A 15121-nucleotide genomic window follows, 5' to 3' on the forward strand; every position below is an offset into this window, starting at 1 on the left:
AGAGGGGGAGGGAAGAATTATCTATATATCCATAATTGACCTAGTTAATCCAGGCAATGCTGCATCGCTTGTCAGGGTAGCTGTCCACAGGGTTTGTGCCCCTCTGGTGGATAGCAGTTACCCAGTGCAAAGGGGCGTGGTTTGGTGTTTTCTGGACCCACCTCCACTATGGGCCCAGGAGTGATCCCTGAGGCCCCGCCTTGGTGGTGGTGGGGAGTGGGGGAGGAAATGGTGATCCCCCAGTCTCTTCTGTACGGAGCTGGACCCGGTGGACTCAGTTTGAGTCACCCTCACTGTGCCACGGGCACAGACAAGAAAGAAGGTCCTTCTCACTCTGCCAACTCCCCTGACCCTGCGCTTGGCTAGGATTCAAAGTCCCGCCCTGTGCACTCTGGCACTGGGGAAGTGCCTCTCAGTGCCGCGATATGTGGTCCCCGCTGGCTTTGTCTGTGCCACAGCCACTTCAGGGAGGACCACCTTCTCCTACTGCGCACACAGCCACTGCCCTCACCATGAGCCCCCAGGGCTCCACAGCACTTCAGGCAAACGGCGGCCTTTTCCTCCTGCAGACTGCGCCCTCAGCCTAGCCACTGTGCCCAGGGGTGGCAGACGCAGGCAGGTTCTGTACTATCGCGCAGCTCTCCAGGGAGGGAACCACTTTCTCCAGCTGCGGGCTGAGCCCCTGACCCGCACCCAGGCCTGGCTCCCCTCCTCCCTAGGTGCGTGAACAGGGAGCCGGCCCCAGTTCAAAGAAAGCCCCGCAGTTACAGATTGGATCCCTCCCAGTCTCAGTCCGAGGTCTTTCTCCTGTCCAGATACCGTCCTACACTTCCCTAGCCACTCTTCTCTTCGTTTTGTCTCTCCGCAGAAGGGGGTCCCTCCCCTCCATGTCCACGCAGCCTTTTTTTTTTTTTTATCTCCCCTAGTTCACAGTTACCCACCTATCTTTTTTCCAGCTTTCCCATTTTCATCCTAGTAGATTCAGTCTCTTTTCCTCCCAGGTTCTGGTGTTCAAAGTCCTTTGGCTTCCACACTTCTTTGTTTGAGAGATGCAGGAAGTATGGATTCCCCCTACTTCTCCGCCATGTTGGCCCCTCCCAGACCTGCAGCCTTTAGAATTCCCACATATCACAGAAATTCCACAGATTTAAAAAATTCCACTGAGAATGCAAATATACTCAAACAGGTACAGCCTTATCCCCAGGGGAGCTGTGCTTACCCACTGAGATCAAGTTGAAATAGTTTTCCAGCATCACATCCCTGTACAGGCTTTTCTGAGCAAGGTCCAATCGTTGCCACTCCTCCCTGCTGAAGTCTACCATTACATCCTTGAATGACACTGACCCCTGCAAAAACACATTCCTATTCAATGTGAAGAATGGAAACAAGGTATTTAGGAACTTACTTTTAATAACTTTCATCATGCTACAACATATAAAGTTCTCACTAAACACCTATATTTTATATCATTATTTGAGGGAAAATAAATCTCATTAAAAATATCATGCTGGTGCCTGGGTGGCTCAGTCAAGATTAAGCCTCCGACTTTGGCTCAGGTCATAATCTCATGGTTCGTGAGTTTGAGACCCACATCGGGCTCTGTGCTGACAGCTCAGAACCTGGAGCCTGCTTCGGTTTCTGTGTCTCCCTCGCTCTCTGCCCACCCCCCCCCCACCCCCATGTTCTCACTCTCTCTCCCTCTCAAAAATAAGCATTAAAAAAAAATATAACCACAGAATCTGCCCCCAAAGCCAAGAGCACACTTTACACACTGTATGTTAGCCAATTTGATAATAAATTATATTAAAGTAATAAAAATAAATAAATAAATAAATAAATAAAGCCATTCTTTCTGTAGTACTGATAATATTCTGGGTTGTTTTGGTCATGTTTTTTTGGTATGCTGTGGAAATTCATAAAACTTTATGATTTGTGCATTCTTTTCTATGCCATATGTCATTAAAACTTCATTTAAAAGATAAAATATATTCTGCCGTTCATTTTGCACTTACCAATTCACTGAATAAGTCCATTCTTTCTTTAAAAAAGATAATTAAAATAGGCACTTTTTTTTTTTAACTGTGGTACTAGCATAAAGAGAGACAAATAGGTCAATGGGATGTAACTGAGAATCAAGAAATAAACCCTCATATTTATAGTCAACTGATATTCAACACAGGTGTCAAAACAACTTAAAATCGGGGAAAAAAAGGATAAAAGAATGAAGTTGGACACCTACCTCATACCATATTAAAAAAAATAGCTCAAGGGGCGCCTGGGTGGCGCAGTCGGTTAAGCGTCCGACTTCAGCCAGGTCACGATCTCTCGGTCCGTGAGTTCGAGCCCCGCGTCGGGCTCTGGGCTGATGGCTCAGAGCCTGGAGCCTGTTTCCGATTCTGTGTCTCCCTCTCTCTCTGCCCCTCCCCCGTTCATGCTCTGTCTCTCTCTGTCCCAAAAATAAATAAACGTTGAAAAAAAAAATTAAAAAAAAAAAATAGCTCAAAATGGGTCAAAGGCCTAAATGTTCTTATATTTAGCCAAGTTTACACTTTAGCTAAAAGGGTAAATCCTTGTGATGCTCGATTTGGCAATGATTCCTGGGATATAAAGTCAAAAGCACAAGCAACTAAAGAAAAAAGTAGAGGAGCAAGTGGATGGCTCAGTCAGTTAAGCATCTGACTTCAGCTCAGGTCATAATCTCGCAGTTCATGAGTTCAAGCCCCCCCATCAGGCTCTGTGCTGACAGCTCAGCACCCCAACTTATACTCTGTCTGTCTGTCTCTCTCTCTCAAAAATGAGTAAACAGGGGCGCCTGGGTGGCGCAGTTGGTTAAGCGTCCGACTTCAGCCAGGTCACGATCTCGCGGTCCGTGAGTTCGAGCCCCGCGTCAGGCTCTGGGCTGATGGCTCGGAGCCTGGAGCCTGTTTCCGATTCTGTGTCTCCCTCTCTCTCTGCCCCTCCCCCGTTCATGCTCTGTCTCTCTCTGTCCCAAAAATAAATAAAAACGTTGAAAAAAAAAATTTTAAAAAAATGAGTAAACATTAAAAAAAGTTAAAAAGAAAAAAATAAATAGGACTTCATCAGAATTAAAAACTTTGTGCTTAAAAGGATATCATCAAGAAAGTGAAAAGACAACCCAAAAACTGGAACAAAATTTTTGCAAATTGTATGTCTGGTAAGTGACCTGTATCTAGAATATATAAAGAGCTCCTGTAACTCAATAAAGCATAAACAATCCAATTAAAATGAATAAAGGACCTGAACATACATTTCTCTAAAGATCCACAAATGGGAAAAAGCACATGTAAAGATCCTCAGTACCTTTAGTCATAAAGGATATAGAAATCCAAATCATAGAGATACCCCTTCAAATTCACTAAGATGACTATAATAAAAAAGATATTTAGTATTATTAGTCATCAGTGGTACATTTCCACGAGAATGGCTTCAATTAAAAAAAAAGATAATAATAAATGGTTAGTGTGAAAGTGGAAATATTGGAACCCTTGTACAGTGATAGTGGACATGTAAAATGATATAACCACTTTGAAAAACACAATTTCTCAAAAAGTTAAACACAGAGTTACAATATGACCCAAAAGGTCCACTTCCAGGTATATACCCAATAGAAATGAAAACATTTGTCTACATAAAACTTGCACATGACAATTCATAGTAGCATTATTCATAATATTCACAGTGAAAAGGAATAACATATTGTAGTCTGAGAAGACAGAGGGGGAATGTGGAGCAGAGGCAATATTTGAGAGGTATCAGTGAACAACATTAGCCCAAAGATTCAAGAAGCTCCTCAAATCCAACTTTATAAAACTGCAAAGACTATAAAAAATGGTAACAGTAATATCTAGTGATGTTTAAAATACATGTCAAATCTAGGGCGCCTGGGTAGCTCAGTCGGTTAAGCATCCGACTTCAGCTCAGGTCATGATCTCATGGTCAGTGAGTTCAAGCCCCGCATCCAGCACTGTGTTGACAGCTCAGAGCCTGAAGCCTGCTTCGAATTCTGTGTCTCCCTCTCTCTCTGTCCCTCCCTCGTTCATGCTCTGTCTCTCTCTGTCTCTCAAAAAGGAATAAACATTTAAAAAAATAATAATAAAATACATGTCAAATTTAAATGCATGAAAATAAGAATGCAAAGATGAGAGGTGGTAAATGGAATTAAGATGATTTGGTATCCCAGAATTATTGAGAAGGGGGTAGAAATAACAACGACTTAAAGATGAATACTGTAATACCTAGGGTAAAAAAAAAATGTATACAATGAGCAAGTTAACAAAGGAAAAAATTAAATTTTGAGTAATCTAAAAGAAGATTAAGAAAGGAATGTAAAAATAATATTAAATAGATGGTTCAAATATAAAATTAATAGTAAGATAGTATATATAAGTGCAAGTATATCAGCCATTACATTAAATGTAAATGGACTTGGGAGCCTCAATGGCTCAGGTGATTAAGCATCTGACTCTTGATTTTGGCTCAGGTCATGATCTCACAGTTGGTCCTCTCTCTCCCTCTCCCTCTCTCTCTGCCACTCCCCCAATGGTGCTCTCACTCTCTCAAAATAAATAAACATTTAAATGTAAATGGATTAAACATTCAAGATAAAGCAAAGATTGAATAAATCCCACTTGATCATGGTGAATGATCCTTTTAATGTATTGTTTTTAAAAAAAAATTTATTGTTATTTATTTTGAGAGAGCAAGAGAGCAAACAGTAGAGGGACAGAGAGAGAGGGAGACAAAAATCCCAAGCAGGTTCTGTGCCATCAGTGCAGAGCCAGATGCGGGGCTCAAACTCACAAACTGTGAGATCATGACCTGAGCCAAAATCAAAAGTCATACATTTAACCCACTGAGCCACCCAGGCACCCCCTTTTAATGTATTGTTGAATGTAGTTTGCTAATATTTTGCTGAGAATTTTTGTATATGTTTCATCAGGGATCTTGGTCTATACTTTTTGTAATGTCTTTGTCCGGTTTTAGTATCAGGGTAATGCTGGCCTTTTAGAATGTATTTGGAAGCTTTCCTTCTTCTTCTATGTTTTGGAATAGTTTGACAAGAGTAGCTTTAACTCTCCTTTACTTTTTTTTTTTTTTAAGTTTATTTATTTGAGAGAGAGCAAGCAAACGGGGAAGGGGTAGAGAGAGGAGAGAGAGAAAATCCCAAGCAGGCTCTGAGCTCTAAGCACAGAGCCCAATGCAGGGCTCTATCTCACAAACTGTGAGATCATGACCTGAGCAGAAATATGAGTCAGGCGCTTAAGCTACTGAGCCACCCAGGCACCCCTTAAACTCTCCCTTAAATGGTTACTAGATGGAGCACCTGGGTGGATGAGTCGATTGAGCATCTGACTTCATTCAGCTCAGGTCATGATCTCAGTCGTGAGTTCGAGCCCCACATAGGTCTCATGGCTGTCAGTGCAAAGCGGGCTTCAGATCCTCTGTCCCCCTCTCTCTGCCCCTCCCCCACTTGCACTCTCTCAAAAATAAATAAACATTTAAAAAATAAAAAATAAAATAAATGTTTGCTAAAATTCACCTGTGAAGCCATCTGGTCCTGGACTTTTGTCTGTTAGGTTTTTTTTTTTTTCATTATCAATTCAATTTCACTACTAGTAACTGGTCTGTTTAGATTTTGTATCTCTTCCTGATTCAGTTTTAGAAGATTATATGTTTCTAGGAATTTATCCATTTCTTCCAGGTTTATTCCTGGGATACAAGAATGGTTTAATATCCACAAATCAATCAACATGATACACCATATTGACAAAATAAAGATAAAAATCATGTAGTCATCTCAATAAATGCAGAAAAAGCATTTGACAAAATTTAATACCTGTTCATGAAAAAAACAAAAGTAAGACTTTCAACAAAGCGGGTTTAAAGGGAATATATTTCTGGGCACCTGGGCGGCTCAGTCAGTTGAGAGTCTGAATCTTGATTTCAGCTCAGGTCATGATCCGCAGGTTGTGGGACTGAGCCCCACACTGGGCTCTGTGCTAAGCATGGAGCTTGCTTAAAATTCTCTATCTCTCCTTCTGCCCCTCCACTTCCCTGCTCACACTCTCTCTCACTCTAAAATAAAATAAATAATTAAAAATAAAGGGAGTATAGCTCAACATAATAAAGGCCGTAAATGACAAACCTACAACAAACATATACAATGGTGAAAAACTGACAGCTTTCTCTCTAAGATCGGGGGCAAGACAAGGATGTCCACTCTCATCACTTCTATTCAACACAGTACTGGAAGTCTAGGCCACAGCAGTCAGAAAGGAAAAAGAAAAGGCATCCAAGTTGATAAGGAAGAAGTAAAACTGTCATTATTTGCAGATGACATGGTACCATACACAGAAAATCCTAAAAACTCCACCAAAAAAATATTAGAAATAATAAATGAATCCAGTAAAGTTGCAGATACAAAATTAATATACAAAAAAAAGATATTGCTGGGGCGCCTGGGTGGCTCAGTCGGTTAAGCGTCCGACTTCAGCTCAGGTCACGATCTCGCGGTCCGTGAGTTCGAGCCCCGCGTCGGGCTCTGGGCTGATGGCTCAGAGCCTGGAGCCTGCTTCTGATTCTGTGTCTCCCTCTCTCTCTGCCCCTCCCCCGTTCATGCTCTGTCTCTCTCTGTCTCAAAAACAAATAAAACGTTAAAAAAAATTAAAAAAATTAAAAAAAAGATCAGACTTGCATTAAAAAAAAAAAAGATATTGCTTATGTTTCCATATACTAATACAAAGTAGCAGAAAGAAATTAAGAAAACAATTCCATTTACAACTGTATCAAAAAGACTAAAAGCCTAGGAATAAACTTAATGAAAAGAGATGAAAGACCTGTACCCTGAAAAACAATAAAGCATTAACGAAAGAAAGAAACTAAAGACAATACAAACAAATGGAAAGATATACCATGCTTATGGATTGGAAGAATTAATATTGTTAAAATTCCATATTACCCAAAGCAATCTATAGATACAATGTAATTCCTATAAAATGCCAATAGTATTTTTTACAGAACTAGAAAAATACTAAAATTTTTATGGAACCACCAAAAAAACCCAAGTAGCAAATGCAATCGAAGAACAAAGCTGGGGGTAGCACATCCAATATTTCAAGAGATACTACAAAGCTACAGTAATCTAAACAGTATAGTACTAGCACAAAAAACAGACACATATCATTGGAATGGAATAGGAGGCCCAGAAATAAACCCAGGCTTTATATGGTCAATTAATCTACAACAAAGGAGGCAAGAATATACCATGGGAAAAGCCAGTCTCTTCAATAAATGGGTGTTGGGAAAACAGGACAGCTACATGTAAAAGAATGAAACTGAACCACTTTCTTACACCATACCCAAAAATAAATTCAAAACGGATTAAAAACCTAAATGTGAGACAGGAAACCATCAAAATCCTAGAAGAGAACACAGGCAGTAACCTCTTTGACATCAGATTTAGCAACATGTTTTTAGATATGTCTCCTCAGCCAAAGGAAACAAAAACGGTAATAAACTGTTGGGGCTATTGTCAAAATAAAAAAACTTCTACATAGTGAAAGAAACAATCAGCAAAATGAAAAGGCAACCTACTGAACAGGAAAAGATATGTGTAAATGGTACACTGAATAAGGGGTTAATATCTGAAATATACAAAGAACTTATACAACTCAACACAAAAAAAACCCCACAAATAATCTGGTTAAAAATGGATAGAGGACCTGAATAGACATTTTTCCAAAAAATGAGATATGGGGCACCTGGATGGCTCAGTTGGTTGAGCACCTGATTCTTGATTTCAGCTCAGGTCATGATCTCATGGTTCATGGGTTTGAGCCCAAGTCGAGCTCCATGCTGACAGCTCAGAGCTTGGAGCCTGCTTGGGATTCTGTATCTCCCTCTCTCTCTGCCTCTCCCCTGCATGCACTGGGTCTCTGTCTCTCAAAAATAAATAAACATTAAAAACATCTTTTTTTAAGTTAAAATGCAAAGAAGAGATAAATATTATTGAAAAAATATATAAGAATATGCTTACTATAAAATAAGTCCTCCTTCAAAAAAAAAAAAAAATCAGTGAACGACTTCCACTCCTGGAAAGATGGGAACAAATGCACTCATCTCTCCTCATTCCACTACGCCCATCTAGAAACCCTAGACATCATCCATAAACAATCTGAGAATACTCTGTAAGGCTAAAGAATAAGAGACAAACTGGCTAGGGACCTCAGGAACCAAGGAACTACACAACATTAGTTCCTGAAGACTGCCTCATACAGCCCTGACAGGTGCTAGAACATTCTACAACCCAGAATCACCAAGAGCACACAAAGAGAGCTCAAAGAAAAGTCTGCTCTCTCTAGCTAAAAGATCAGCAAAGGGGCAACCTAGAAGGCAGAAAAATTTTAGGCAAAATATACTCTAGCCAAACACAACAGATTAAAAACCCAAAGAAACAAAAAACTTTGGGCCTGACCCCACGCCCACCAGTAAAGACCCAGGGAGTGGCCTAGACTCCCACTCTTGCCTGGCTGAACAAAGATGCCCCTCCACATTCCAATGGTGTGGTGTGGGAAAAAGCAGGGGGGAACTGGAACTTTCATTCATACACAGTAGTAATAAAAAAAAAAAAAAAAAGACCAATATTTCTCATTAATATAAGTCCTCAACAAAGTATGAGCAAATAAAATACATAAAAAGAAGTATATACCGGGGTGCCTGGGTAGCTCTGTCGGTTAAGTGTCTGACTTTGGCTCAGGTCATTATCTCGCGGTTTGTGGATTCCAGGCCCACGTCAGACTCTGTGCTGACAGCTTGCTCAGAGCCTGGGGCCTGCTTCAGATTCTGTGTCTCCCTTTATCTCTGCCCCTCCCCTGCTCGCCCTGTCTCTCGCTGTCTCTCTCTCAAAAATAAATAAACATTAAAAAAAAAAAAAAGTATATGCCATGATCAAATGGGGTTTATTCAAAGGTTGCCAAGGCTGGCTCAGTATGTGAAAATCAATGTAATCCATCATAGCAGTAGGCTAAGGAAGTAAAATTCCACAACCATGTCAACTGATGCAGAAAATCAAAATTCAACACCTATTCATGATAAAACCTCAAAACTTTGTTTCACAAGGTAGTCCTTGGACAAGCAGCAATGACACCCTGTTGGAATCCCAACCCTATTAAATAAGAATCTGAAGTCACGTGCCAGCGAGAGAAGCACCGCTCTGTAATGATGGAAACCCTGTCAGTGTATTTCTAACAGTGTTCTTGTTGAAGACACTGTTCTGTCTCCATTCATCTGAAGAGCCATCAGAATTTTTCTCAAGCATCAAGAACCAGGCAATCTTTACTACAGATGAAATAAATTACTTATCAACAATATAAACCAGTATCTCATTTTCATTATTGCTATGTCTTTCACGGAGACCAGAGACAATCTCACAGTTCAAAGTTCATAGCTGTATAAAATCACAACTCACATATATCTATACTCCAAGCTTGACTTGGAGTTGATAGTCGCTTCTTTTTTTCCCTCTGATCTTGGTTTTTATTAATTTATACTTGTCCATCTTACGATATGGGTTATTAGATGCTTCCTAAAATCCACTAGAAAACAAAACAACGAATAAATAAATGAACAAATAAGAACTCACCAGGGACTTGGTCATTTCTGGCTCTTCTGGGAAAGAGGCAGAGATCTGAGAAGAGATGAACAGAGTGACCAATGAGAGAAGGAAGTGTGCCAGAGTCCCACACATGGACATATACATCATTTAGCATCCATGCACCTGACCCAAAAAACTCATTTCCAGGACATCATAAAAAATCATCCTGAATTGCACAAAAATTTAATTTATTTTTTTAATGTTTATTTATTTTTTGAAAGAGAGAGAGAGAGTGGGGGAGGGGCAGAGAGAGAGGGAGACAGAGGATCCCAAGCAGGCTCTGCACTGTCAGCACAGAACCCGACATGGGGCTCGAACTCATGAAACGTGAAATGATGACCTGAGCCGAAATCGGATGCTCAGCTGACTGAGCCACCCAGGCACCCCTGCACAAAAACTGAAAAGCAGAAATTTCACCACAGCATGGCTAACAACAAAATTAAAAGGCTAGAACATACTGATACCCAATAACTATAGACTCTTTAAATAATTTGTGGACCATCCTGAAAACATAAAGACACATAAAATTAAATTACAGTAGAAAAATATGTTAAACGGCCAAGTAAAAATAAAAAGATGTACCAAATAGTATGGTTTCATTTTCACTGAACAATGTGTGTACATACACATGCACACATACACGCATAGACACATATATGAGTGCATTCATACACAAGGAAGAAAATTGTCTGGGAGGAAATATACTACCATGTTAACAGATATATTATTTGGGTGGTGATAAAATTATAGGTAATTTTTATATTCTTATAAAACAAAGTAACTTTTTTTTTTTAATGTTTGTTTATTTGGGGCACCTGGGTGGCTCAGTTGGTTGAGCCTCCAACTTAGGCTCAGGTCACGATCTCACGATTTGTGGGTTCAAGCTCCGTGTCAGGCTCTGTGCTGACAGGTTGGAGACTGGAGTCTGCTTCAGATTCTGTGTCTCCCTCTCTTTCTGCCCCTTCCTCACTCATGCTTTGTCTCTTTCGCTCTCTCAAAAATAAACATTAAAAAATTGTTTTTAATAAATAAAAATAAATGTTTATTTTTGTGAGAGATATGAGCGGGAAGGGGCAGAGAGAGAGAGAGAGAGAGAGAGAGAGAGAGGAGAGGTAGAGAAAATCCCAAGCAGGCTCGCTGCTGTCAGCACAGAGCCCAATGCAGGGCTCGCTCCCACGAACTCTGAGATCGTGACCTAAGCTGAAATCAAGAGGCAGACAGTCAACTGAGCCACCCAGGCGCCCATGGAAGCAGGTTCTAATCAAGACACACACCTTGGTCATTGTGTCCCTTTGACCCTAGACCTATCCTCCCCAATATTTTTTCATGATAGACTTTTAAAATTAATTTTTGCTTTGAACTTTTATATTAAAAGTATTCCTATTAAATATACTTTTCATGTCTAAACTCTGCCAGCAAATATTGGGCCAAGGTGGACTGGAGTCTGAAAAAGAGATTCTGAAGGCTCACTATGTGCTCTGATACCAGGGATCTGTGGCAACACAAAGAGATCCTGCAGAGACAGTGCCACATGGTGACAGCCACTCAGCTGTCCTCCCAAGAGCCTCATACGGTGTGGGACGGGTGGTACAGGGGAACAACGAGAATTTGGAGCCAAATCAATGTATGTTTGAATCTCAGTTCTTCCATCTTCTAGCGTGACAACCTAGAGAAGTCACTTCAATCTCTGTTTCCCCATCTTCATACTTTTTAGATAAACAAACTTACAATACTTGAAAAGCACTCAGACAGGTGTGGCATATAAATACTCACTAAAATTAGTTACTGATATTATTACAATCAGTAATCCACGTAGAATGCAACCACTGTACCAGATGTCATCTGACTTCACAGCCCCCTCAAGTAAGTCATCACCAACCCCGACCCCCAGTTCCTCACTCGCACTCCACAAGTGGCTCCACTGTCAGTTGCTGCACACTGACCTCCTGCGAGAGCCATTACTCACACCTCAGAATCACTGGTTCCCATACCCTGCTGCTCAAAGACCCCAAATCATTCATTCCACAGTCCCTGATCACAGAGCCTCCAACACTCTAACCTGATCGTTCTGGCTTGCCACCAGTAAATTCCATGCCCCACAAAGGAAAAGTTCCTCCTATATGTCTTTCCTCTATTCTCGATACTTCTGGTCATCAAATATGTGTGTGTGTGTGTGTGTGTGTGTGTGTGTGTGTGTGTGTGTGTTGGAAAAGGTCGGGGGTGGGGAAGGAATCCCTACACTAAGCAATTCTGCAACACCAGCCGAATGTCCTACAATTTAACTCAATTCTGGCATCATCTGCTTGGAGTTAGCATCAGATCACACAGGTTGAGGGCTCACTCTTATGAGAGTGCCCCCTGCCCCAACTTCAAATGCCAATCATAAGCCCAGGCTGTTACTTGTGCTTATTAACTGGCTGTAAATCAGAGGTTCCCAGGACCCCCAGCTCGGGTTCCATTAATTTGCCAGAGCAGCTCACAGAACTCAGGATAACATTTGATTTATTGGATTACCGATTGATTATAAAATGACATACCTCAGAAACAACCAGATGGATGAGACGCATAGAGCGAGGTATATGGGAAGGGGTGCCGCACTCTCCCAGCATCTCTATGTGTTCAATCCAGAAGCTCTCCAAACTCCATCCTTTTGGGGTTTTATGGACGCTTCATTATGTACAGATGATTAATTAAATAACTGGCCATTGGTGACTGACTCAACCTCCATTCGGGGCATGGGTTTCAAGTTCCAACGCTCTAATCACATGGTTCGCTCCCCTGGCAACCAGCCCTCCTCGAGTGGTTATGGAGAGACTTTCGAAAAATTACTTCATTAACGTAAACTCAGGTGTGGTTCAAAAGAATTTATTAGGAATGATGACAACATCCATTTCACCTTCATCTCTCTGGAGCAATTTCTGGAGTCAGGAACAAAAGGTGCCCTGTGGCTCTTATTATTTAGGAAATGACAAAGGTTTTAGGAGCTATGTGCTGGGAACCCTGGACTAAGACTAAAATACTTATTTCTTATTATATCACAATATCACATGCCCCCATTGCTGGCCTCCACACTTTCATCACCACCCACCATGCATCTTCATCAATCATCCCAAGAGTCCCAATCCCAGATGCACCTGCACTGGCACCAGGTACCCAAGCACACTTCCCACCACTCACACCACTACTAGGCCTGTACCATTAGCCTTCCCCACAAACTTACGCACACACACGCACACGCACACGCACACACACACACAGAGGAAGGAACCCAATCAATGATCAAATCTGGGGATATTCTTGAATTTTAAAGATAATCAAAAACACATAAATCCAAAGCACATGTGAAATAACAGATTATTTAGAGAAAATTTTCAGAAAATCAAGATGCCTCATCTGCAATAAATTAAATAATATCAGAAATGTATCTAAAAGGCCTTTTCTGGGGCGCTTGGGTGGCTCAGTCGGTTAAGAGCCCAACTCTTGGTTCTGGCTCAGGTCATGATCTCATGGTTCGTGAGTTCAAGCTCCATGTTGGGCTCCATGCTAATGGTGCAGAGCCTGCTTGGAATTCTCTCTCCTTCTCTCTCTGCCCTTCCCCTGCTCTCTCTCTCTCAAAATAAATAAATAAACTTAAAAAAAATCTTTAAAAGGCCATTTCTCTGTGAAGGCTAGAGAAAGACATTTTCAGAAATAAAAGTACTTGCAGAGTATCTCTAACCTTATCTGGCGAAAATACTTTAAAAAGTATTTCAAATAATGTAAATTGAATCAGATGAGATCTCCCAAAGAAAAATACTGTTCAGCAATAATTTTTGCAAGAGATATGATTATAAAAAAGGACAAGAGTGGTGATGGGATGAGGCCATTAAAGGTAAAATTGATAATATTCTATGATAAAACATTTCTAATTAAAACATAAGAAAAAACGTAAGTTATATGGGGTGTAGAATGGAAACAATGAACAGAAACTTAATCACTACAATGAAAGTAGAAAGTATGAAACAGAAAAAAATGGGGCACCTGGGTGGCTCAGTTGGTTGAGCTTCTGACTTATTTATTTATTTATTTATTTATTTATTTATTTATTGTTTAATTTACATCCAAGTTAGTTAGCATATGATGCAACAATGATATCAGGAGTAGATTCCTTAATGCCCCTTACCCATTTAGACCATCCCCCCCAACCCCGACCCCGCTGACTCTTGACTTCTGCTCAGGTCAGGATGTCATGCTTCCCGGGATCAAGACTGGTATGGTACTGTGCTGACAGGAGCCTGCTTGGGATTCACTCTCCCTCTCTCTCTGCTCCTTCCCTGCTCATGCTTTCTCTCTTTCTCGAAGGAAGGAAGGAAGGAAGGAAGGAAGGAAGGAAGGAAGGAAGGAAAGAAGGGAAAAATATGGCGCCTGGGGGGTTCGGCTGGTCAAGCATCCAACTTGGGGTCTGAGTTCTGAGTTCCAGCCCCGCTTCGGGTGAGCTCAAGGTCTGCTTCTGGCTCCAAGCTGACAGTGCAGAGCCTGAGTGGGATACTCTCCCTCTCTCTCTTCCCCTCGCTCACTCACACACTCGTATCAAAAAATTAAATAAACTTAAAAAAATAAATAGTAACAAACTGATAAGCTTAAAAGACAAAATCAGTTAAGATCTCAATCTCTCACCCCTCATATCCCTCATTCCTCATTCTCAACAGCTACCCACCTCTACTGACCCCACGACCCCATGTCTCCCGCAGATCCACCGTTAGAGATCCCACCATCTCGATCTCTCCCTCACGGATCCACCTTCAGGACCCCGCCGTCCCCATCTCTCCCCGGTTCCACCCTCAGAGATCCCCCCGACCCCATCTCTCCCTCAATGATCCACCGTCAGAGATCCCCCGACCCCGACCCTCTCTCTCCTTCACGGATCCACCTTCCGGACCCCACCGACCCCATCGCTCCCCACGCAGATCCACCGTCCAGACCCCACTGACCCCATCGCTCCCCGCGGATCCACAGTCAAGACCCCATCGACCCCATGACTGCATCCACTGCCCGCCCCCGTCAGTGGCCGGATTGCTAACCACGGACCTCAGCGACGCTTCGTCACTCATCTCCCGATGCTCCCATCGCAGCACTCACCTACCCCTCACCCACGCCCTCTCAAAACAGCGGCCGTTTACCTCAGGTGGTGACTAAATCTGGCCGACTTCCCTTCTCGCTCAGCCCGACTCTCTGCGGGATTCCTCACGGGGCCGCCCGGGTGTGCGCATGCTCAGCAGCGGTTTCTTGGCCCCAGCTCGCGAGTACTTAACATGGCTCGCTGCTAAAAGCGGCTCCCTCCAAATGGCTGGCCCGCGCCAACATGGCGGCGCCCATTAGGCGCCCAGGCGTGCAGGCGGCCATGTTGAAGTGATGTAAAGACCGTGGAGCTCAGAGTTGTCTCGGGAAACGTGGTTGGGCGGAGGTGCT

General features: G+C 42.1%; 1 protein-coding gene across 2 annotated transcripts in view; it reads right to left on the minus strand.

Annotated features, from left to right (window-relative positions):
- ZNF484 (zinc finger protein 484) overlaps positions 1-14899 on the minus strand; it is a 32795-nt gene extending 17896 nt beyond the window's left edge. Inside the window, exons 1-3 of one of the 2 annotated variants that reach the window (XM_047100451.1) lie at positions 14833-14899; positions 9662-9706; positions 1220-1346 (exon numbers count right to left, since the gene is read on the minus strand). In XM_047100451.1, the coding sequence (XP_046956407.1) occupies positions 1220-1346; positions 9662-9676 (142 nt within the window). In that variant the 5' untranslated portion in view covers positions 9677-9706; positions 14833-14899. Of the gene's footprint in view, positions 1-1219; positions 1347-9661; positions 9898-14832 lie in introns of those variants that run through there. The other variant, XM_047100447.1, reaches the window with a different exon arrangement.
- Positions 14900-15121: the final 222 nt, after the last annotated feature.

This window comes from Lynx rufus, unplaced genomic scaffold, assembly GCF_022079265.1.
Source record: "Lynx rufus isolate CCGP_SWC_20201006 ecotype Redwood Valley unplaced genomic scaffold, mLynRuf1.p SCAF_10, whole genome shotgun sequence".
Lineage (NCBI taxonomy): Eukaryota > Metazoa > Chordata > Mammalia > Carnivora > Felidae > Lynx > Lynx rufus.